This window comes from Cheilinus undulatus, linkage group 20, assembly GCF_018320785.1.
Source record: "Cheilinus undulatus linkage group 20, ASM1832078v1, whole genome shotgun sequence".
NCBI classification, from domain to species: Eukaryota; Metazoa; Chordata; class Actinopteri; order Labriformes; family Labridae; genus Cheilinus; species Cheilinus undulatus.
The window spans coordinates 40016173-40040869 of NC_054884.1; the positions used below are offsets into that span (position 1 = coordinate 40016173).

General features: G+C 39.9%; 1 protein-coding gene and 1 pseudogene across 5 annotated transcripts in view; one reads left to right on the top strand and one right to left on the bottom strand.

Annotated features, from left to right (window-relative positions):
* The window catches only part of LOC121528350 (serine-rich coiled-coil domain-containing protein 2-like), an 82279-nt gene that overhangs the window by 10880 nt on the left and 46702 nt on the right, over positions 1-24697 (bottom strand). For 2 of the 5 annotated variants that reach the window (XM_041815772.1, XM_041815773.1), the window contains exons 8-13: positions 22472-22556; positions 21557-21652; positions 20935-21049; positions 19371-19451; positions 19149-19235; positions 18641-18769 (exon numbers count right to left, since the gene is read on the bottom strand). In XM_041815772.1, coding sequence (XP_041671706.1) covers positions 18641-18769; positions 19149-19235; positions 19371-19451; positions 20935-21049; positions 21557-21652; positions 22472-22556 — 593 coding nt within the window. Of the gene's footprint in view, positions 1-12395; positions 12436-17725; positions 17832-18640; positions 18770-19148; positions 19236-19370; positions 19452-20934; positions 21050-21556; positions 21653-22471; positions 22557-24697 lie in introns of all 5 variants that reach the window. The other 3 variants (XM_041815777.1, XM_041815776.1, XM_041815775.1) reach the window with 3 other exon arrangements.
* On the top strand, positions 9058-12080 carry LOC121528127 (annotated as a pseudogene).

Sequence of the window (24697 nt, forward strand, 5' to 3'; positions counted from 1 at the left end):
TAGAGCTTATGGCACTGTGAGCATGCTTCTAACATTTCTTCAAAACAGGGGTGTCAAATTCAATCACAGCAGGGGCCGGATTCTTGATTTAGGTCTAACCTGAGATCCTAACAGGGTCAAAATTTAGCCATAATCTATTAACCTCATTTTCACCAGTAATAAAATCTGAAAAAAAAAACAGCACTGATGATAAATAAAAAAAGGAAAAACAATACGTTTAAAGACTCAAATCTGAGATAAAAAGTCCAATTACTAGTTCAAAAGATCAGAACATGATATTAAAAATGGAAAAGTAATGTTTTTAAAGAGCAAATACATGAGGAGAAAGTTGAAATCATAAGTTTGAAAGGTCAAAGTATAAGATCAAATTTGAAATCATGAGTTTAAAGTCAAAATATTAGTTTCAATTTTTAATTTGTGAGTCTGATAGATCAAAACATGGGATTAACCCTCGGCCCCTTGTAATTTTTATCTCCATCTGTCCTTGTTTGTCCTGAAAACGGACATGCAGAAAGGTGATAATAAAATAATCATTTTTCAGCATTTTTTTTTTTTACTTTCACTGCTTCAAATCTCTTCAACAACTTCAACCCTGACCACTAAAAAAAGAAAAAAAAAATTAAAAATTCAATGATACACACTTTTTATGCCAGTTGTTGTACACCATGTCACTGCTATTTTTTATGGTAAAAAACACAAAAACACCATGATTCCCATAGAAAATGATCTAGAAAAAAAATCTTTTTTTCAATAAATAGTCTGGGCCATGCCAATGATGAATAGTAAAACTGATTTTGATGCACTGAAATTTTTTCTGTAGTGCTGAATGCCATATTTTAGCTACATCCACCCTTGTTTGTCTGAAAACGGACATGCAGATAGGTGATAATAAAATACTCATTTTTCAACTTTTTTTTAAAACTTTCACTGCTTCAGATCTCTTCAACAACTTCAACCCTGACTACTGAAAAAAAAAAAAATTAAAAATTCAATGTTACACCCTTTTTATGCCACTTATTGTACACTATGCCTATGACTTGGATTCGTCCATGCTAAACAGATGAGTCCATCAGTGCGTAAAACACGCCAGTTTTACCCTCCTTTTCTCGCGCCTCCTCCTCTACCAAATGAATCAGTTCATTTAGTTCTGATTATGTTTAGCGGGTGAAATAGCGCTCCAAACTCTCTGAGTGCATGGAAGGAAAACCATGTCTGCGCTGCTGAAAGGGTTAAAATGGTGCGCTGCACTATCCGCTGGATCACTGTTTTATGGTGAAATTTAGATCCCTGGTGATCGACTGACTGCAAAAAAATGGGTGCTATAAGTTGTTTTGGTGCCCTCGACACACAGTCAAAAAACATGTTTTTAATGGAAGTCTGTGTGTCCGATTTCAGACGAACAAGGATGGATGTAGCTATTTCGAGTCATGGACGTTCTATGGGTGACATGGTTTTCATTTTTTTATTTCTTTTTAATATGAAGAAAAATAATAACTTTGGCCAAATTTGATGCCTCAATCTATAAAAATGTGACTATTAACTAAAAAAAGATGATAAAAATGATGAATGTCCTCAAAACAGACATAGAAGGGAATGTCAAATGTCAAAATATGAGCTAGAATTCAAAATGATGACTTTAAAAGTTGAAAATATGACTCACATTTAAAATTGGGAGTCTAAAAGGTCAAAATATGATACAAAAATAATAAATCATTAATCTAAAATGTCAAAATGAGGAAAATTTTGAAATCAGGAATTTAAAAGTCAAACCATGGGATTAAAAAGCCAAAAATTAGGAGTTGAAAATGTCAAAATATGAGCTAGAATAGAAAATGATGACTTTAAAAGTTGAAAATATGACTTTAATTTAAAATTGGGAGTCTAAAAGGTCAAAATATGATACAAAAATAATAAATCATTAATCTAAAATGTCAAAATGTAAGACAAAAACTGAAATCAGGAGTTTAAAAGTGAAAACATGGGATTAAAAAACCAAAATAAGAAGTTGAGAAGTTCAAAATGTGACTTAAAGTTTAAAATTGGGAATCTAAAAGATAAAATTGTGGAATATTAAGTCCAAATTCTGAGTTGAAAAGGTCAAAATATGAAATGAAGTGTTAAAATCATAAGTTTGAGTTGTAATCTTGACATGCAAAATTGAAAATATGAAATAAAAACATAAATTAATTTCTTTCCCAACATTCTTGACTTTTTTAATGAAATCTTTCTTACACTTTACTCTTTCAGATTTTTATGGCTTAACAACTTTATACCGGAGGAAATCTGCAGACCTCATACTGGTGGGCCAGTTATAATACAAATATGATGTGCTCTAGCGGGCCGGATATAATCGTTCCGTGGGCTGGATTTGGCCCCCAGGCCTTGAGTTTGACTCCCCTGCATGTACCAAACACAAAAACAGAAACTTTTAGACCAGACAACTCTGGATTTTTGATGCTAAAGAGTGGAAGTTTGACACTGAGAGTTATTTTCCTCCTGCAGTCTCTGCTGGGGCAAACATGCATTTTTTAACCATAAACCTTCAAACTCTAGTTTCAGTTAAAGGAAACTACAGCATTAACAAAAACTAAACAGTGAAATAAATCTTTTTCTTCAGCTAAGAGCTGACGTGTTCGGATCAGAGAAACCAACCGCTGCTCGTCTTTTCCCGCTCAGAGCAAACAAAGGATTTTTAAACAGAAAGCAGATGTTCGGGGGGATCTGTCACTGTTTTATTGATCCTGTCAGCTTCTCCGCTCCTCTCCCACTGATGCTGAGTTTGTTTCATGAAACACAAAGCATCTCTGCAGCTCCAAAACTCTTTCATGCTTCTAAAGACAAAACAAAACAATCCCGACTCCTTCTGAAGACAGTTTGCTCTCATCCAAAGTCATCTGGATTAAATTTATTAAAGCAACAACGAATCAACAAACCTGCAGAAGCAAAGATTTTCTCCTCCGCTGGCTGAAAACCAAAACTAAAATTGAGTTTTTACTCCAAAAACAAGCCGTGATTTTCCTTCAAGGCTGAAATAAGAGATGTGTTTCTGCAGACTTGATGTCTCTGCAGGACTGTTGTGATGTTTTATACATGAATGAGTCTTTGCAGAGACTACGAATGCAGCATTCTGTCCACCAAATTTGAAATTGTTTTCTTACAGCGGCTCTTTTTATGCTGAGGTTCAGGTTCTGCTGTGGCCTTTCTGACTTTACCATCAATGCTTTCTTATTTCTAAGGCTTTTCTTAGTCTGTGTAGAACCGAGTCAACAGGATTTTTTCAAAAAATAAAGTACAAAAGTTTCTGGCTTTCCTTCTCTCCATAAAATCTGAGAAAATCAAGCAAAGATATGTCATTTAAAAAGCAGAAAGAGACCTATGAAATCTGTTTCCAGGTCCAGGCTTTTTGCTTTCTTTTAACCTAAGATTTTTATGATTTCTAACTATGGCAGAAAATATTTAAACTCCTGATAAATAAAAGATTAATCTTTCAGTCAAAGACAGAGCGGTGAAAACAGAGAAATCATGTGCATGCATAAACCTGAATATTATTCCAAATTAATCAGATTAAAACTGTGTGCTTCACATAGAAACAGGAAGCAGCAAAAAATATAATATTATCAAATTAAACATTTAACCTACAGCACACTGTAAAAACAGCAGCAACAATTGTGGACAACAAACAGCAGCACAGGGCATTAAACTGAAGGTTTAAAATAAAAGTCTAACACTGTAAAAAGTAAACAAATAGGAAAAATGTTGACAAAAAACTCTTCAAATAAGTAATAAAAAACACAAATTCAACTAAACAGGATATATCTAGGGCACTGGTCAACAACTGGCGGCCCGAGGGCCATATCAGGCCGCCCAAAGCTTCCTATCCGGCCCCAAGGAGGTCATTAAATTTAGAAAAGATGTTGAGATTTTCAGGGTATCTTTAGGCTGCGGCGAATAAATCCACCCAAAAAATGATTGAAATTGAAATTATTTGAGAAGGACTTGAAATCTGATCTGTTTTTACAAAAATTCAGACAGGTGGAAATGTTGCAAAAACAGCTAGATAAAGTGGTGAAAATGTCTGAAAACTCTCAAAATGGGTTGTAGAGTGGCACAAAGGGGCAAACATTGGCAGGAAAAGTGGTGAAAAGAGGTTAAAATGTAGTAAAAATGGGGTACAGGGCAAAAAAGGGGCAAAAAGTATCAAAAATGTGTTTGAAAGGAGCAATAACCGTGCAAAAAAAGTAATGAAAAACATTAAAATACAGAATAAAATGAGAAAAATAGATTAAAAGAGTTGAACAAAGGGGATAAAACATGGAGGAAAAGCGGTAAAAAGGGATTAAAGAATTGAAAATTTTGGTTTAAGAGGCAAAAAGTATAAAAAGTGAGTAAAAGAAGAGAAAATATAGCAAAGTGAAAAAAATCAGGGTTTAAAAATGGCACATTTTTAAATGGATTAATAGTGGCAACAAAGTGGCAGAAATGGCCAAATGAAGCAGTGAAAAAGGGCTCAAAAGTGTAAAAAATGAGTTAATACTGGTGCTAAATTACCATTGGGGAAGGCCCATTCCCTGAGGTTTAAAAGAAAACATTACAATAATATGTTTATTAGGCCAAAATATGAACTTTTTATTTTTGTTTATTTGAAAGTCTGGCCCACAGAGTCTCTGTCAAGACTAAATCTGGCCCTGGTGCAAATGTACTTGATGACCCTTGATCTAGGGGCTACTGCAGCAGGAAGCAACAAATGTGAAGTTTTCAAAATAAAAGTGGACATAAAAATGCAAAATCTACATTTCCTGATGTGCATTTTCACAATAAAGCACTCCACCAAAACAACTACAGACTTTTATTGTGAAGGATCTGTCAGATGTACCACGTTTATTTAACTGAGCTTTAGCAGCAGCCACCGTGTTTACAGCAAAGACTGTAGAAAGAATCTGACAAACCCTGTGTGATGTCAGCCGTCTGCTTACAATAGGCGGACTCAAACAGCTCCTGAAGCCGATCTGCGGAGGCTTCTGTACTGAAATCGCGGTCTCAACTCTGCATCAACCTAACGGCCCGCCCACTAACTTGACTTCCTGTCAGCTAGCTAGAATTCTGGTTGACAGAAACGTAGCTTCTGCCTGTCGAGCTATCTGTCAATCAAATGAGACGCACCAATCAGTGCCCAGTGAGGTTTTTCCGAAATTTAATCTAAACCATTGTGGTACAAAAAAATTCACCCCCCGTACAGTGAGAGCACATGAAGCCAACAGCTAATGAGACATGTTTGTTTTTTTTAACAAAGCTGTTTATTTCTAGTGTAGAAACGGCTTTGTGTTCCTGCAGCCAGCCTCAAGTGGACACTTGCTGTATTGCTACGTTTTGCACTTCCACATTGGCTTCATTTTTCAGGACCAGAGGTTCCCGCTTGTTTGCAGTCAGCCTCACTCTCTTCTCCCATCTTGGTTTACACCAGAACCCGCTTCCCTGAATCATCACGGACTTAAAACAAGCGAGTGATGAGATATAACACCTTTAAAACGTGGTATTCAAGCATAATACGAGTCGCTGCAGCTCGTACTAAAGCCACAGACAGGTCGACAGAGTACGCTCGCTTCGTGTTGCTGTTATTACAGACATTAACCTTAGAGAGGAGAGAGCTCACCTTTACCTCACTACTGAGCTCCACATTAATCACATGGACAAAAAATGTTTGGGAGTTGCTGAGCTAGCAGTGACATCATGTGTGCACGTGGTGCATTCATGGCTCAGAGAAAACACTGGAATCCGGATCGGTGCCATCATATAAACGTTACAGAACTACAGACCTGGATCAGATCTGGTCCATGTCTAATTTACATAGTTGACAGGTTGGGTTTAACGATCCCACATGGATGGGATGAGATTATATGCATGCCTTTGTATCCTTGTACCTTTCCTCCCAGTTTGCAAGTTCCTATTTGTGCTTGGGTCATGAGTTCTGAGTTCTGTTTGGTTAATAGGTCGTCATCAAAACACGGAAGCTGTTTGCAGTCTTTTCTAAATGCAGCAACACAGAAGAGAACATCTTAAAAGCCCAGTCTTTGAGCTTAAACCCCATTTAGACTTCAATATTGACCCATCAAATCCTGCAGTCTTATTAAACTATCAATGCCTCAGAAAGTCCACCAGGAGGTGACATTGGGTGATTTCTGTGTTTCTGATATGAAATCATCTGGAGTTTCTCTGTGGACCAGAACTGATTTTTCGCTGGTGAACACTGACATCTGGTGGTAGTTGGTGGTGTAACAGCCTGTCTGTGTCCTGCAGGGACTTTTCCAATGTTCCAGAGTGTGTCTGAATCCATGAATAATTCATGACAGGATGGACGGATTAAAACGAGAGAGAGAGACAGAGCGAGAGAGGGGGGAGGACAAGGAGAGATAACAAATAGAGTAAAGAGGGGAACGTGTCACAGAGGAAGGATAGAAGAAGAGTGTCCTCAGGTGTACTCCAGGAGGATTCACCGTCTTGGATGGAGGGGATCACTCGACTGCCAAATCTTTTCTTCTTCTCTGACAAAGACGTTCAGGACGTCCCGCAGTAAACACAAACTCCGTTAGCACACAAAGACCCCTTCTCCTGTTTACAGCCTCCCATTGGCTGCCTCTGGGGCTCATTAGTTCACTAATTACCCTCCACCTAAATATAACCTGATTAGTGATACACCCTAGAATCCAAACACTACAATTATAAAGGTCTCTGATTTGAGGCTGTGCAGATGTACATGTCATGTTGCCTGCATGTATCTTTAATTATTTGGGTGCTCTCTTTAAGCATAAAGCCACAGAAATATCATCACATTCAATTTAAGTGATGATAAACTTTAATATACACTTACATAACATCATATTTGTTCCTCTGGGCATTCTATATAAGACTGTGGCTGCATGATTTAGCCAAGATTATTCTGATCAGAACTTACATAATGATTAATCACAGGGGACTTCGTTTTTATTGCTTATTTCTTATTTTGAAAATCCTGCTATTGACCTTTTGCAAGGGCCACACCGGGGCAAACATTCAGGCCTACAGCGACCCCTACTGGCTGGTCAGATATGCCAGCTTTTGTGCATTATTTAGTTCATTTCGGTGACTGAAGTGAGAGATTTATTCTTTGCAGTGCTTTTACTTTTTCTTTTTGTGTGGTGCTTTACTTCCTGTTTGGAAAAGTAAACTTAAGTAAGCTGGTACTGACCTGAACTGAGCTAAAGCAGCCTTTTTAAACCATGAAACCCTCCTAGGGTAACCTGACACGCCAGATGGATTTGTTTCACGCAACCATCTGGGAAAGCTTCAATAGGAAACGTCTGAGAAAAGGCAGAGGATTTGAAAAAACTCAGAGTGTGATTGGATGAACGTTTTGTCTGTCACATCTCTACGGGCCAATCAGCGCAACAAAACACATAACGTAGCTGCTATCAAGCTACGCGTGTGCAGCTAGTGAGGAATAACGTGAAACATGGCGGCTCTAGACATGTAAGTACTCGACTTTTGTCATTTTTGAAAAGAAAACCACTCACTGCTGTTCTTTGTTCTTCTTTTAACAAAGAAATGTTGTCAAGTTCTGATAAAGCATGGATGCTTCAGCAGCATCCACGCTAATCTCTTCCTCCATAACTGCACCAGCGACCCAATACTGGGTCACGACTCTGCTGCGCCCGAAAGTACTGCCCCTTGTCGCTGATCGGTCCTGTCCCTTTCTAACTGGGCCCAAGCGGTTCACATGGGAGCTATGCAAGATGGATTCACCAGTGAAAAACAAGGAAACCACATATCCATCTGCTTTGCAAGACTCTGCCTCCGCCACCTCTCCCCTGTGATAATCCAAATCTTCCACCTCTAGGGCGCCGACTCTTGCCTGCTGCGTCCACTCGAATTATCCGGCCATCAATTCTCTTTTCGTTCATTCCTGACATGGCGTCTTTTGCGTCATCAGTTTTATCTTATTTACCAAAAACCACATCCCGGTCTCTTTGTCTCTGATCACATCCACTTTTTCAGTGGTTCCATATTTGCCGAAGGCTGTCGCCAGGGTGTCCTCGCTGGTCTCGAAATTCAGGCCTCCAATGAACAATTTACCTTCATATTTTTTGCTTCATAGATAGAGAACCAAATTGTCAAAACCTTGGTTTGCTATCAAAACAACTTTAAAACTCTCTTTATGCTGCTCACATCCTAACTGTAATAACTAAGCAGTACTTTCAGACAAACTAACTCTAAAAGAGAAAGATCTGTGAGTAACAAAGTATAAAAATATATTTCTGGTCAGGTACGTCCACATTTTACTTTCTTATTCCCTTCTTTCTAAATATTCTTACTATGCAAGGTCAGATTGTCCAGACCTGTTCCAGGACCATGCCCCATCTCTCCAGGTTTTCTCCCAGCTGACCCCTCCCCTGATGACTGGTCCAGCCTACCGGGTCCTGGGCATCCAGTGTGCTGTAAGCTGGATCAGGCTCTATCCAGCAGTCGACCCTTCTCATCCTCACTCACCTGAGCATGCCAGCATCAGACCCACCTCATCTTGTCAGCAATACCCAAAAATGTGCTGAAGAGAAATCATCACAAAGGAGTCCAGCCTGCACCTCAGTCAGCATCCAGGCCTCACAAGAGCACAGCAAGACTTGGAGCACCAAGGACTAAAAGACTTTGACTCACATCTAAATGCCCAGACACCGGAATCGCCACACAGCCGCAGTAACAGCAGTTGCTAACACAGCTGAAAGGGGGGGTCAGCATCCCTTGCCTCCAGATCCTCAGGGTTTGCACCCCAGCGCCTTGAAACTACATATAAACTAGGAATGATAGATCCATGTAGGGGGTGTACTCCGTTAGACGAGCTGTAGGTCATATGAAGGTGGCACAACCTCCGTCCCTGCACTTACTCTTACTCACTCAAGTGCCATGGAGGAACCGAGTAGTTGCAACCTGCTGCAACCTTCTCTTTTTAAGCTTTCTTCCCGTCTGATCATTCTGATCCCTGACCGGTTCCACTGACATTTTGAACTCTCTCTAACGAGCTCTGAAATCATGCAGTACATCAGCGGCATCAGCGGCGTAACCAATGGAGGGAAAACGACCCTCACCAACAGACTGATCAAAAACCTGCCCAACTGTTGTGTAGTCCATCAGGATGACTTCTTCAAGCCCTAAGATCAGATTAAAGTTGGTGAAGATGACTTTAAGCAGTATGATGTCATCAATGCTCTGGACATGGACGCCATGATGAATACAATCTACGGATGGTTGGATAACCCGGTGAAGTTTGAGGAATCTCATGGTGTTAATAACACCCTGTACACTGAGATCGCCCCAAAGTCTGACACTAAGGAGGAGGAGGCTCACATCCTTATTGTGGAAGGCTTTCTGCTTTACACCTACGAACCTTTGATCCACATGCTGAACCAACGTTACTTTATTTCCATCCCATATGAAGAATGCAAAAAGAGGAGGTGCTCTAGGAAGGCCACATCCACCCGGCCTGTTTGATCGCCACGTCTGGCCCATGTATTTGAAACACAAGAACAATCCTCATCCTCCTCACCCTCCTGAGGGCTTGCCTCAGGAGGGTGAGGAGGAAGTCCCTGCACAGCAAATGTTGATTGGTTGGGAGAATGTTGCCGGTGGTCGTCGACCGGTTCTCACCTGTTCTAGCTCTACCTGACTCAGCAAGCTCTTTCCAAAACTATGTTAACATCTCTGCTGCTTTAGCTCCATCCACACTCATCTCTTCACCAGCCACCACTCTTTACAGGTTTGCAGTCACTTCAACTAAACCACACCTGTAGCTACCACCTTTCTACATAAATGGTGCTGATTGGTCGGTCTGTTTCTGACCAGGAACAAGCGTATCTGCTTGAAGCTTTGCAAGATGGATCCACCTGATGACAGATGTGGAATCTGGACAGTCCACCGGCATTGCTGGGTTATAAAACTGCATTAAATCTTAAGATTTTATAATCTGATGACTATTTGGCTATTCAAAATCATGCCCCATCATCGGTTATTTTTTCACCATTGTCTTTTGGTTCTACAAGTTCCCTCCTAGATGTCATATTTGTCAAACCAGCAGTCAAAAACTGAACTAATTATTTTGACATTAATCTGTAAACTAAATAGAGCCTATGTGAAAGAGTTTGCCTGTAATATTTGATAAATTTTCCCCTCTGAACACACCTCATTTTAAATAAACGCTTCTTTAATTCCTGATACTATTTATAATTAAAATTTAAAAAAAAAAAACAAAAAAAAAAACAAAACAAAAAAAACCACCAGAGCCAGAAAAACCAGCTCTGAGTTGAGTTTTATTTCAGTACACCTTCATAAGCCTGGCTCCCATTTCCAAGAACATTCATAAAGATTTTATTTTACTTCTCAGATGTTTTTAGTCTCTAATCTGCAGCTGAAGATCCAGAAAACACCTGACGGTGAGTCCATCAAGGACGTCTTGTTAACAGATAACCCAAACTCCCACAATCCTTGGCGCTGTCTGGACATGACATGATTTCCCTGAAGACACTGCCGCTTCTCCTGGTCGTGTCCTGAGTGATGTCATCCCCATAGAGCGACACTGGAGCGAGGAGCAGCTCATCTAATTCAACATTTAAGAGCCATTTAGAGAGATAATTTTAGCTCTGCCTACTAGCCTCTGGACCTGACTTTACCCAGCTCACTTCTCTGTGAAGGAGACGGTGTGACCTGTTCTCCAGGGAGCAGTGAATCATGGGAAAAAGGCTATAGAGCTGCTCTGTAGGGGGAAGTTTGTTTAATCGCTCTACTTACCACTGCTTTATGTTTGGAAGTAAATGCTTTTTGTTGTGGGTTTATATCCTGCTACACATCAGCTCCTTGGAAGGGGTTAAATCTATCTGGTTTGTTATGAATTTTATAATTCAGGTGTTAAAAGCCTGGGCAGGAAGTAACCAAAGAGAAGGCAACATAAAGGTCAGCTGGTGTTTTTAAAGACCTCTACAGTAAGTACATTAAATCAGTGGTTCTCAACCTTTTCCATCAACCCCCCCCCCCCCAAAAAAAGGTGCTAAAGACCAGGGACCCCACTGTACCTGAAGGTGGCTGAGCACAGCCATGTACATTCAAGGATAGCCATGTGGAGACAAAGCTGTCCATAAGGAGGGATAAAGGGGGAGGAAGAACTGGGGGCCCATGGAGGTCAGCAAAATCATGGTCCATTGTGAAGTTAAGCTGTGATAACCACAGTTTATATTTGACCTGAGTAATAACCACTCTTATTAAAGACATTAATATCATGATTTATTCATTTGTGTCGTAAATAGCCTTCTTTAAAAAATTACTTCTGTTAAAAACATAACTAAAATGGGTTAAAATTGGTTAATAATGGCAAAAGATTTTGGAAAAGTGATGAAATTGGATATTTAAAGAGCTTAAATGATTTTAAAGTGGCAAAAATTAGACAAAACAGGCAAAAATAACCAAAAATGGGTTAAAGTGGCAAAAACAGGCACAAAAAGTGGTAAAAGAGGATTAAACAGTGGCTGAAATGGCTTTAAAGTGCAAAAAATGTGTTGGAAATTAGGTGGAATAGGATAAAAAAATGATATAAACTGGCAAAAATGGATTAACTGTGGTGAAAATGGGCAAAAAGGGGTGTAAAAAGTGGTTGATATAGACAATAATGGGTCAACAGAGGGAACAATAGGCAGAATGTGGCAGGAATTGGTTAAGAAGTGGCAAAAATAGGACAAAAAAGTGAGGGAAAGAGTTTAAAGTGGACAAACATGGGTTTTAAGAGGCAAAAATGTGCTAAAAATGGGCAAAATTGGTGTTAAAAAGTGATGTAAAAGGATTAACATTTGGTGAAACTGGTGTAAAAGCAAAAAGTGAAATAAAAAAAAAAAAAATTCTTAGATTTTTAAAATCATCTGGTGACCCCCTCGCAGAGAGTCGCCCAAGGGGGTCCTGACCCCAAGGTTGAGAACCACTGCATTAAATTACAAAATCTTCAAGAGATGGATTTAAAACTCAGAACAAAAACTGAGCGTCAAGTCAGAAAAAAGTCTGAAAGCTCAGATTAAAAAGGAAATTCTGACTTTTGATTTTCCTCTAAGAAGTCTGACTTTGTCACAATTTGCAAAAATCATCTCTAAAAGAAATAAAAGTTAGCATTATAATTTTAGTCTCAGAAGTCTGAATGCTGTGAAAACCAGAATATTTCTCAACTGAATCCATAAAAGGTGGCTCAAAAAGGAGTGAATATAAGACTTAGTCCAACCAACATAGCCGTGACGTTTCTTAAAGAGATAGATCAGCCAAAATAACCAAGCTTGCTGGAATGAAAACAGGAAAAAAGAGGAGTAGAAATGGAGGAAGATAGAAAGTGGGTACCGTACCACGCTGTGTCACTGAAGTAAAGCACGAGTTTTTCCACTCCTGGGCGAAAGCAGTGGGGGTAAAAACACACAGAGGACAGACGGAGCAGTGTTAGAGGGAAAATAAACAAAATTAGACACACTCACACACTCAGACGAGTGAACTAGGGAATCATAATATTTTTTAATACCATGTGATTTTAATAAAGGAGGCAACAGCTTTTAATTTAATGGCTGACACTAGGACAAAGAGCTGTAGCTTTGAAAAGCAACAGATTTTCAGACATTTTTAAACCAATAGCTCTGCTAAAAGACGGGGAGAACACTTGAAATTGCACATAAGCATCAGCAATCTTTCAATACCAAAGTTTTTGTACAATTTATACATTATGCAGGTGTTTTTCTGCAGTTTTTTGCTCATCATAAAAAAGAAATTACCCAATACTGGGTGTGTAGGACTTTTAAAATCAGTGCCATGGTATCAAAAAGGTATTGGTATCATTGGAGAAAAGATGCAAGGAGAGGATGCACAAGAGGATAAATGTTTAGCCAGAAATGCTCGAATATATCAACAAATAGGAAAACATTTTTTAGCAAACATTGAAAAAAGACTAAAGAAGACATCAGGAAGCAGAGATGGGAGCTAAAGAAGTCTCAGTGAACTCTGTGAACTCAAGCTTGTTTCTGAAGTTTCTCCACTAATGTTCACTCACATCAATAAGTTAGAATAACCTTCAACACGGCACAGAGACGTCTAATTCAAAGCTCCTGATTCAGAGCAGTTTTGTCTCTGCCGAGTATAATGATAATGATAATATTAATTTAGTTCATGTAGAGGCTCCAGGCTTCATTTAAAACAGCCCTGACCCAGGAAACCCTGCTGTTTTCTTGAAGTGTCTTTGAATATCTGGAAGAAATCACAGCTGCTTTTACCTCCTCTAACACACAGATATGTCTAAATATGAGTCTCACATTTTAATTTCCTTTTTAGCTAGAAACTGAAAAACTGAATCCTTACACTTATTGCACGTTGTAGAAATGTATTTTTGAGCACCAACGTTTAGGAAAACTACTTTTATACAAGGCTACTTAACATTTCCTTAACAGCTGCAGAAACTAAATCTTCTTGTCAGATAAAGTTCAAATAAAATCATCCTGAAGTTAGACTTTAAATATTGACGTTACAATACACTGCAATGCAATGCAATCAAAACTCACCACTCATATGGACAAATGACTAACTGCAACTGTTGTGTTGTGTCAATGCATGGTGGTGAAACTGTGACTTTGTTTACTACAACATGGTTCAAAGGTGTTTTTAGGTGTCTGCAAGATCGAATCGTATATTCACATCACAATGAAGCAGTATTTGTCATTGTGTTGCCCAAACCAAAAGGGTTTTTTTTTTTTTTTTGAAGATGACTTCAAGTCACAGCGGAGAACTACAGGTCGGGGCAGGAAGTGATTTCTGCATACAGGAGGGCATTCAGAATGCCACAGTTAGTCATTTTTGATAGCTGCTCTAACCATCTATATGGCCAACTATCCATCTATTTAGCCATCTATCTAGCCATCTCACTAGCCATCTATCTAGCCATCTCACTAGCCATCTATCTAGCATCTACAAAGCCATTAAACTAGCCATCTCACTAGTCATCTCACTAGCCATCTCTCCAGCCATCTATAAAGCCATCTAACTAGCCATCTCTCTAGCCATCTCACTAGCCATCTATCTGACCATCTAGCCATCTAACTACACACGTGGACAAAATTGTTGGTACCCCTCTGTTAATGAAAGAAAAACCCACAATGGTCACAGAAATAACTTGAATCTGACAAAAGAGATAATAAATAAAAATTTGATGAAAATCAACCAATGAAAATCAGACATTGCTTTTGAACTGTGGTTCAACAGAATTATTTTAAAAAACAAACTAATGTAACAGGCCTGGACAAAAATGATGGTACCCCTAGAAAAGACTGAAAATAATGTGACCATAGGGACATGTTCAACCAAGGTGTGTCCTCTAATTAGCATCACAGGTGTCTACAAACTTGTAATCAGTCAGTCGGCCTATTTAAAGGGTGATAAGTAGTCACTGTGCTGTTTGGTGACATGGTGTGTAACACACTAAACATGGACCAGAGGAAGCCAAGGAGAGAGTTGTCACAGGAGATTAGAAAGAAAATTATAGACAAGCATGTTAAAGGTAAAGGCTATACGACCATCTCCAAGCAGCTTGATGTTCCTGTGACTACAGTTGCACATATTCAGAAATTTAAGATCCATGGGACTGTAGCCAACCTCCCTGGACGTGGCCGCAGGAGGAAAACTGATGACACATGGAAGAAACGGATAATACGAATGGTAACAAAAGAGCCCAGAACAACCTCCAAAGACATTAAAGGTGGACTCCAAGGTCAAGGTACATCAGTGTCAGATCGCACCATCCGTCGTTGTTTGAGCCAAAGTGGACTTCATGGGAGACGACCAAGGAGGACACCACTGTTGAAAACAAATCATAAAAAAGCCAGACTGGAATTTGCCAAAATGCATGTTGACAAGCCACAAAGCTTCTGGGAGAATGTCCTATGGACAGACCAGACAAAACTGGAACTTTTTGGCAAGGCACATCAGCTCTATGTTCACAGACGCAAAAATGAAGCATACCAAGAACAGAACACTGTCCCTACTGTGAAACATGGAGGAGGCTCTGTTATGTTCTGGGGCTGCTTTGCTGCATCTGGCACAGGGTGTCTTGAATCTGTGCAGGGTACAATGAAATCTCAAGACTATCAAGGAATTCTAGAGAGAAATGTGCTGCCAAGTGTCAGAAAGCTTGGTCTCAGTCGCAGGTCATGGGTCTTGCAACAGAATAATGACCCAAAACAAATAGCTAAAAACACCCAAGAACAGCTAAGAGCAAAACACTGGACTATTCTGAAGTGGCCTTCTATGAGCCCTGATCTAAATCCTACTGAACATCTGTGGAAGGAGCTGAAACATGGCGTCTGGAGAAGGCACCCTTCAAACCTGAGACAACTGGAGCAGTTTGCTCATGAGGAGTGGGCCAGAATACCTGCTGAGAGGAGCAGAAGTCTCACTGAAAGTTACAGAAAACATTTGATTGCAGTGATTGCCTCAAAAGGTTGTGCAACAAAATATTAAGTCAAGGGTACCATCATTTTTGTCCAGGCCTGTTTCATGAGTTTGTCTTTTAAAATAAATCTGTTGAACCACAGTTCAAAAGCAATGTCTGATTTTCACTGGTTAATTTTCATTGAATTTTTATTTATTATCACTTTTGTCAGATTCAAGTTATTTCTGTGACCATTGTGGGTTTTTCTTTCATCAACAGAGGGGTACCAACAATTTTGCCAACATGTGTAGTCATCTATATAGCCATCTAGCCGTCTATCTAGCCATTTATCTAGCCATCTCTCTAGTCATCTATCTAGTCATCTCTCTAGTCATCTATCTAGTCATCTATATAGCCATCTCTCTAGTCATCTATCTAGTCATCTATATAGCCATCTCTCTAGTCATCTATCTAGTCATCTATATAGCCATCTCTCTAGTCATCTATCTAGCCATCTCTCTAGTCATCTATCTAGCCATCTCTCTAGTCATCTATCTAGTCATCTATATAGCCATCTCTCTAGTCATCTATCTAGTCATCTATATAGCCATCTCTCTAGTCATCTATATAGTCATCTATATAGCCATCTCTCTAGTCATCTATCTAGCCATCTCTCTAGTCATCTATCTAGTCATCTCTCTAGTCATCTATCTAGCCATCTCTCTAGTCATCTATCTAGCCATCTCTCTAGTCATCTATCTAGCCATCTCTCTAGTCATCTATCTAGCCATCTCTCTAGTCATCTATCTAGTCATCTATATAGCCATCTCTCTAGTCATCTATCTAGTCATCTATATAGCCATCTCTCTAGTCATCTATCTAGTCATCTATATAGCCATCTCTCTAGTCATCTATCTAGTCATCTATATAGCCATCTCTCTAGTCATCTATCTAGCCATCTCTCTAGTCATCTATCTAGCCATCTCTCTAGTCATCTATCTAGCCATCTCTCTAGTCATCTATCTAGCCATCTCTCTAGTCATCTATCTAGTCATCTATATAGCCATCTCTCTAGTCATCTATCTAGTCATCTATATAGCCATCTCTCTAGTCATCTATCTAGCCATCTCTCTAGTCATCTATCTAGCCATCTCTCTAGTCATCTATCTAGCCATCTCTCTAGTCATCTATCTAGCCATCTCTCTAGTCATCTATCTAGCCATCTCTCTAGTCATCTATCAAGCCATCTATCTAGCCATCTCATTAGCCATCTATCCAGACATTTATCTGGCCATCTGTCTAGCCATCTCTCTGGCCATTCATCTAGCCATTTCTCTTGCCATATATCTAGCCATCTCTTTAGCCATTTATCTAGTCGTCTATATAGCCATCTCTCTAGTCATATATCAAGCCATCTATCAAGCTATCTCATTAGCCATCTATTCAGACATTTATCTGGCCATCTATCTAGTCATCTATCTAGCCATCTATCTAGCCATCTATCTAGCCATCTCTCTGGCCATTCATCTAGCCATTTCTCGAGTCATTTATCTAGCCATCTCTCTAGTCATCTCTTTAGCCATCTAGCCATCAATCTAGCCATTTTTCTAGCATCTATCTAGCCATCTAGCCATCTCTCTAGTCATCTATCAAGCCATCTCACTGGCCATCTCTCTAGCCATCTCACTAGCCATCTCTCTAGCCATCCCACTAGACATCTATCTAACATTTCTCTAGCCATTAATCTAGCTATCCATCTAGTCATCTATCTAGGCATTTATCTAGCTATCAATCAGGCCATCTTTCTGGACAATCAGTCACCTACCTACCACCTATCAATAAAACATTTAATTCGGTACAAAAATGGCTTTAAAATTGAAAAAGGCTAAGGCACAAGACTGTGTGCATATTTCTCTATGAGACTGTAGGAACTCTGTGTCCCACAATCCATTGCAGTGTTCCATTGTTCATTGTTCAGGATAGGTTTTTTAAGCTAAGGAGTTACCTAATGGAAAAATTACTAATGCTATAATGCTAGGAACATTTGCACAATGTAGTGTTGATGCTGCTTTTCTGAAAAATAATCAAACTTCTAGTCTTCAGATTGATCAATGACAGAGGGTTGGTTTATGGTTTGGACATTTAAACATCGAATCCAACATAAAACTGACTGCGATGAGGATGATATGAAGACGGTCTGCAGAAATGGGTGTTAAATTAGAGGGTATGTTTGATGATAGGGCGATGGTTTTGGGAGGTTATATGACTCACTTTTTCTAGCGAGGTGGGAGGGGATGCTGGGCTTCGGCCTCGCCCTGTAAGGCCTGGAGCGCTGATACTGCCAGGGAGGAGAGAGGAAAGGAACGGGAGGAAAAGCCTGAGGAGGAAAAAAACGAAAGGACGGAGGGGTGAAAGGGAGGAGACAGAGGAGGATAGGAAGCTGATTCAAAACGTCTAGTCAGGAAAAGAAAGAGGTGGTGGTGATGAAGAAGTCTTCTTGGATGAGAAAAAAGAACAAAAGGGAAGCTAAAACTAAAATTACACACAAAAAGCAGTAAAGAAGAAGAAGCAACTCTGCAGAACTACATTTTCCAGAATCCCTTAGAGATAGAATTAGTAAACAGCCAGCAAATGAGCTCTATAAATAAGGCACTTCTGAATCGGTGCAGAAGAAGAATGAATATGGATAAAGAAGAGTTCAGAAGTAAGATGTTTAAAAAGAAAAACTTCATTTTTTTGTTCACAAAAAAGAGAGAAGTTATTATCAAAGGCGCTATTGGCATGGGACCTCTGATTATTTGTAAAGTACCCCTGACTTCATTTACAGACATTTCTAAGGGAAGACATGGAAGTGCTGCATGGCTGCCGCAATGAAAATGCACAGGGAATTTTTACAATTTTACAAGCTATCCATGACCAATAAACTAGTGAAGAATGTCCCCTAACTCTTCCATTCCTCATCGAGCTGGCATCTGCCACCTGTGCCAATCTGCAGCTGATCAGACAGAAGAGAAGAAGTCAAGCATCCCTCCTGCTGTTCGTACTGGTTAGGATTAATTTGTAAATATTGCTGCATCAGATATCAGCCTATATCCGATATCATGCATCCCTAGAATTGTTAAAAACAAAAAGATTCCCAACCCTAGAATCAAACATTATGTCCAGTGTGTTTTTGTGAGCTCTCACTGTTTGCTCTCTCCACGGCGTCTGAGAGGCCACGCTCTCCCTCTCCGTCACGCTCGTCTGCGTGTGTCGGTCCATCCTCCCTGAAGTCTCCTGACAGTGACACCTGGTGGTTGATTTGGGAACAGTCTGCTAACAGACACAGAAAATGCATCAATATAGATTAACAATTCTTAGGCAATTTAAAACAACAAAGAAAAAAGATCAACACTGTCTACATAATTTTTATTGTCATTTTTATTAGTGCATATCCATCCAAGGAATTGATCATAGGTGAAATAAGCTTTCTCAGAATTATATGTTTGCACAATTCAATGAATGCATGCAAGGAAAAATGGTTATCTTCTTTCATTCCTGCAGCAGTAAACCCGGGAAATAAAAATGTCCCCTTAATAGCAGCATTCATTAAAAACATATGTTTAGCTCTTGTGTATCGTATATATGCGTATATATCTTATATATCTTAATCCTATAATAATCCCACAGTTATCAAACAGAGACAGACACAGACCAGCTGCTTCGTGAGCTGTGCGATGGTTCGGTCTCTGCTCCTCAGCTCCTCTCTCAGCTGCTGCACCTCCTGCAGGAGCGTCTGCACCTACAAATATGCAAAGAGACAAGTTAGAATGGAAAAACAGGACTTGTAAATATATGTAAATGACAGTAGAAGAAGAGGGAGAGGAAAATAACATGTAGGTTGCTGATTTGTGAATAAAGGTGTAAAGGTGCTCACCTGAGTGTCTGAGCTGTGTGACGAGTCGTTCTCAGGACTCAGCGTTTCCGTGGTTAGAGTGTCATCGTCTGCGTCCTCCTCCTGAACGACACAGCACATGCGTTACATACTCATCGAGTATTCAGGTTTACTCAAACATTTCTACATTTATCAATCTACCAGCCTTTATCAATGCAGCATGTGATTAGATGTATTAACAATATCAACAAACAAGAGAAGTACACACTGGGAGTAACCAATTTCCACCCATTTTTGCTGCCTTTGCCTTTACATTTGCCCCTTCAAGTTTACTTTCCCATTTTTTGGCCAATTGTTGCCTAATTTTGCCATTTCTACTAGCCACTTTTAACCATTTCAGTTATGGACCCGATTCCTTTTTTTTTCAATCAACCAATTTTTGCTACTTTTCTCCCATTTTTGCCACTTCGTTTTAACTACTTTTAATCCATGTTTTCTGCTTTTTGTCTTTATTTTCTGCTTTTTAGGCACTTTAGCCCATTTTTGCTGCATTTGGAACTTTTTTGCCCCGATAAGCACACTTTGCGACTTTTTTTTGCTAATTATTGCCTTATTTTCTTTTTTCTTTTTGCATTTTCAAACATTATAGTTTTTTTAACCCTATATTTCCACTATTAACCAACTTATGCTGTTTTTCTCCCATTTTGCCACTTCTTTTTACTACTTTTAATCCATGTTTTGCTGCGTTTTGCCTCTGTTTTCTGCCTTTTTTTGCCACTTTTAACCCCTTTTTGCTGCTTTTCACTGATTTATGCCAATCTTTTGGTACTTTCCTGCCAAAATTAATCCTTTTTTGGAAATGTTTGTATTGTCATCGCCAAATGTGGTCATTTTTGTAAATTTTTTATGAGACTTTTAAGCCATTTATTTGGTTTAATGCCTGTTCGTGCCACTATAAACCCAATTTTGTCCTATTCTTTTGCCACTATTTATCTTATTTTGCCACTTTTTTGCCAATTCCCAGGCCAATTCTGACCATTTTTGCCCTTTTACATCATTTTTTGTAGTTCTTTGTCCTTTTCACCACTTAAATTCCATTTGTGTCACCTCAGCCATTTTTGCTAACTTTAACCTAATTCTGCCTCTTTTCGTCCATTCAAGCCCTTTTTTCCTTACTAATGTAACCCTATTTTGCAACTTTTAACTCTTTTTTGCTGCTTTTTGCCAATTTATGCCACTTAAATTTGCAACTTTTAACCCAGTTCTGCTTTTTGGTGCCCCTTTGTGCTATATTCTGCAATTTTTACCTTATTTCTCCAATTTTTATCTCATTAAGGCAACTTTTTTGCAACTTCTTTTTGCCATTTTAACCTAAATTTGACCCTTTTTGTAATTTCTGACATTTTATACATTTTTCTCCAGACATTTAAACATGGAGCTCTGTGGGGATTTCCTTCCTGCAGGCAGCTTCCAGTGGATGAAAGAAGAACTGCAGATTTCTTAACTTCTACATCTGCTTTATGCCACTTGGTGCTACTGGCCATAGTTTTACATGCAGCTAAATGAACACTTTTTTAAATCATTAGTATCTGCTTTCAGCATTTACCTGGAGCAGTAACCTCTGCAGGTACTCCAGCTGGGATCTGACGGCTGAGCAGTCCTCGGCCAGTTCCTCCACATCCAGACCAAAACCAGGAGAACCAGGAGACAGAGAGGGAGACCTGAAATGTAAATGTCGATATAAGTAAAGATCAACAAGATCAACACCTGATTCAGTACCACAGCAATACGCGTAGGAGTCGTAGGCATCAGCACTGTTTTAAATAATCATGAGTTTCATCAAACTCTTATTTTTAAAAATATATTCCAGTGTTCACATATTACCAAGCTTGAGTCACATAAAAAACAGTTATTGAAAATTTGTTCGCCATGAAACATGAAGTAGTTTTTTCAGTCGAAAAACACTAGTAGAGCCATGAATCCTAGCAGAGTGGATTAAAATGTGTCCTGTTTCATGGTGAACAAAAACTCACCATGGCTATATTGTCGATTTTGTCACCTTTTTAAAACTGCCAGTGCGTTCAAGTCAGCTTAAGCTCAAGTCACATAAGAAACATAGTACTTGAATTTTTTAGGCATGAAACAGGAAGTCGTTTTTTAAGTCTTAGAACACTGGTAGAGCCATGAACCCTGACTATTCTGTCGATACTGAAGGTATCTTAACTCACCTGGGAGGACAGAGCTCCAGTATCAGATCTCCATCCCTGGTCAAGTCCATCCTCTTGTTCCCGGGATCCTCGGTCAGCTTGTAGCACTGGAAGTCACTGAAGGAAACCACAGAAACATTCTGCTCAGGGTGGAAAGAGCTCAAAGAGCTCTTAAATCTCTGAAGCTGGACCTGAGATGTGTGTATTTATTGATTTGTATGCTGAATTGAGACCTAACCTTGGTTAGACAACTTTCTGCACCATATAAAGCTGCTAAAGAAATGGCAGCTTGGCCAGCTTGGAGTTCTTCCTGGGGCGTATTGTTTCACAAAGCTCTCACCAGCATTTAAAAGCCTGTTTAATATCTGCTGAAGTTCATCTCCCCTTTTCTCTTTTATTGTCCCTGTTCTCCTTCCTCTCTAGCCTCAGGCACTGAATCAAACAGCATTTACACCAGCTAACTGGCTTCTTTTGAGCTGTAGGATGTTGTGTGAACCACAGCCTGCCGCTAAAGTTACACAGTGCTGAAAGCAGGCAACCAGGGCACTCTGTGGAAACAGGACAGACACCATTCTCCAAAGTGATTACACTGTCAGACTGACTTTGAAGCTGTTGTTTTAAGGAGGAAAAGTTACTGTGGGCCCATTTTTGAACGTTCACCAACCCTTTATCAGCATCAGTCAATATTTGTGAATGAAGTCAAACTTCTTGTTTCTTGGATTACTTCTTAGACTTTTATGCCAACATAAATTAAAACTGTTGCTAACTCCACGACAGCACATTTGTGAAGATGAACGACAAACACAGAATCTGATCTTTTCTTACACTTATCTCATTTTCTTTACTTGTTGGAGTATCCTCAGCTCACCTGTGAACCTGACAGTGACTCTGCAGGTGAATCCAGGACAGACCTGGGGAAAAAAAGCCTTTACTCACGTTTCAGTGTCATTGTGGACGTCCTGAGTTCCCCAGCAGAGCTGTCTCCTCCTCCACTGAGCCATGTGGGAAATCCCATCTCCATCTGGAGAGATAAACATGGCGATCAGAAATGACAAAGAGCTCATTAAGAGAGGAAAAAGATCATTAAGACAGGAGGCTTCATCTGCTACACCAGCCAGACTTCATGAACTTAACATAAGGTCTTTAAAGTCCATAAAACAGACGTTAAGATCACATTAAAAAACCTGACTTTACTAAAATGTAACTATCATAGCTCTGAATAAGAAACAACACCTAACTGGAGCCAAACAAACTAACTACTGTACTAACTACCAGGGTCTAAATGATGACCCCCTTTAGAACCACCAGGATCTAAATGATGACCCCCCTTTAGAACCACCAGGGTCTAAATGATGACCCCCTTTAGAACCACCAGGGTCTAAATGATGACCCCACTTAGAACCACCAGGGTCTAAATGATGACCCCCTTTAGAACTACCAGGGTCTAAATGATGATCCCCTTTAGAACTAACTGGTCCTAATGATGACCCCCTTTAGAACTACCAGGGTCTAAATGATGACCCCCTTTAGAACCACCAGGGTCTAAATGATGACCCCCCTTAGAACCACCAGGGTCTAAATGATGACCCCCCTTAGAACTACCAGGGTCTAAATGATGACCCCCTTTAGAACTACCAGGGTCTAAATGATGACCCCCTTTAGAACTACCAGGATCGAAATGATGACCCCCTTTAGAACTACCAGGGTCTAAAGATGATCCCCTTTAGAACTAACCGGTCCTAATGATGACCCCTTTAGAACTACCAGGGTCTAAACAATGAACTCCTTTGGAACTACCAGGGTCTAAATGATGACCCTCTTTAGAATTTCCAGGGTCCTAATGATGACCCCCTTTAGAACTACCAGGGTCTAAATGATGATCCCCTTTAGAACCAACCGGTCCTAATGATGACCCCTTTAGAACTACCAGGGTCTAAATGATGACCCCCCTTTAGAACTACCAGGGTCTAAATGATGACCCCCTTTAGAACTACCAGGGTCTAAATGATGACCCCCTTTATAACTACCAGGGTCTAAATGATGATCCCCTTTAGAACCAACCGGTCCTAATGATGACCCCTTTAGAACTACCAGGGTCTAAATGATGACCCCCCTTTATAACTACCTGGGTCTAAATGATGACCCTCTTTAGAATTTCCAGGGTCCTAATGATGACCCCCTTTATAACTACCAGGGTCTAAATGATGATCCCCTTTAGAACCAACCGGTCCTAATGATGACCCCTTTAGAACTACCAGGGTCTAAATGATGACCCCCCTTTAGAACTACCAGGGTCTAAATGATGACCCCCTTTAGAACTACCAGGGTCTAAATGATGACCCCCTTTATAACTACCAGGGTCTAAATGATGATCCCCTTTAGAACCAACCGATCCTAATGATGACCCCTTTAGAACTACCAGGGTCTAAATGATGCCCCCCCTTTAGAACTACCAAGGTCTAAATGATGCCCCCCCTTTAGAACTACCAAGGTCTAAATGATGCCCCCCCTTTAGAACTACCAAGGTCTAAATGATGCCCCCCCTTTAGAACTACCAGGGTCTAAATGATGACCCCCCTTTAGAACTACCAGGGTCTAAATGATGATCCCCTTTAGAACTACCCGGTCCTAATGATGACCCCTTTAGATCTACCAGGGTCTCAATGATGACCCCTCTGATGCTAATAGTTGTGTCTCCTTGTTGCAGGATAACAGCCTGCAATAGTTTGTTGTAGTTTTGGTCTCTGAGCTGGGATTCTTCAGAAGACGAGTCGTTCTTCTTTTACCAATCTCCCAAGTTCCTCCAGATCTGATGGTCTTCTGGCATGGATTTGGTCTTCAGTTCAGATTTTTAAGGGGAGTCAAGTCAGGCCAGTCATTATGGTTTATGATGGCCTTCTGGAAGTAGCCATGGATGTTTTGGGTTGTTGTGGTGTGGAAGATAAAGTGATGACCCAGATCCAGGACAGCTGCTGACTGCTTGAGGTTTTCTTTCTAAATCTCCACGTCTACTTCTTTCTCCATGGTTCCTTCCACCTTTACCAGATTCAGAGTTCCAGACTCACTGAAGCATCCATACAGCATAATCCTCCCACCGCCGTGTTTCCCTGTGGGTACGGTGTTCTTTGGGTTATAATCCTCTCCCTTCTTTCTCCAAACATC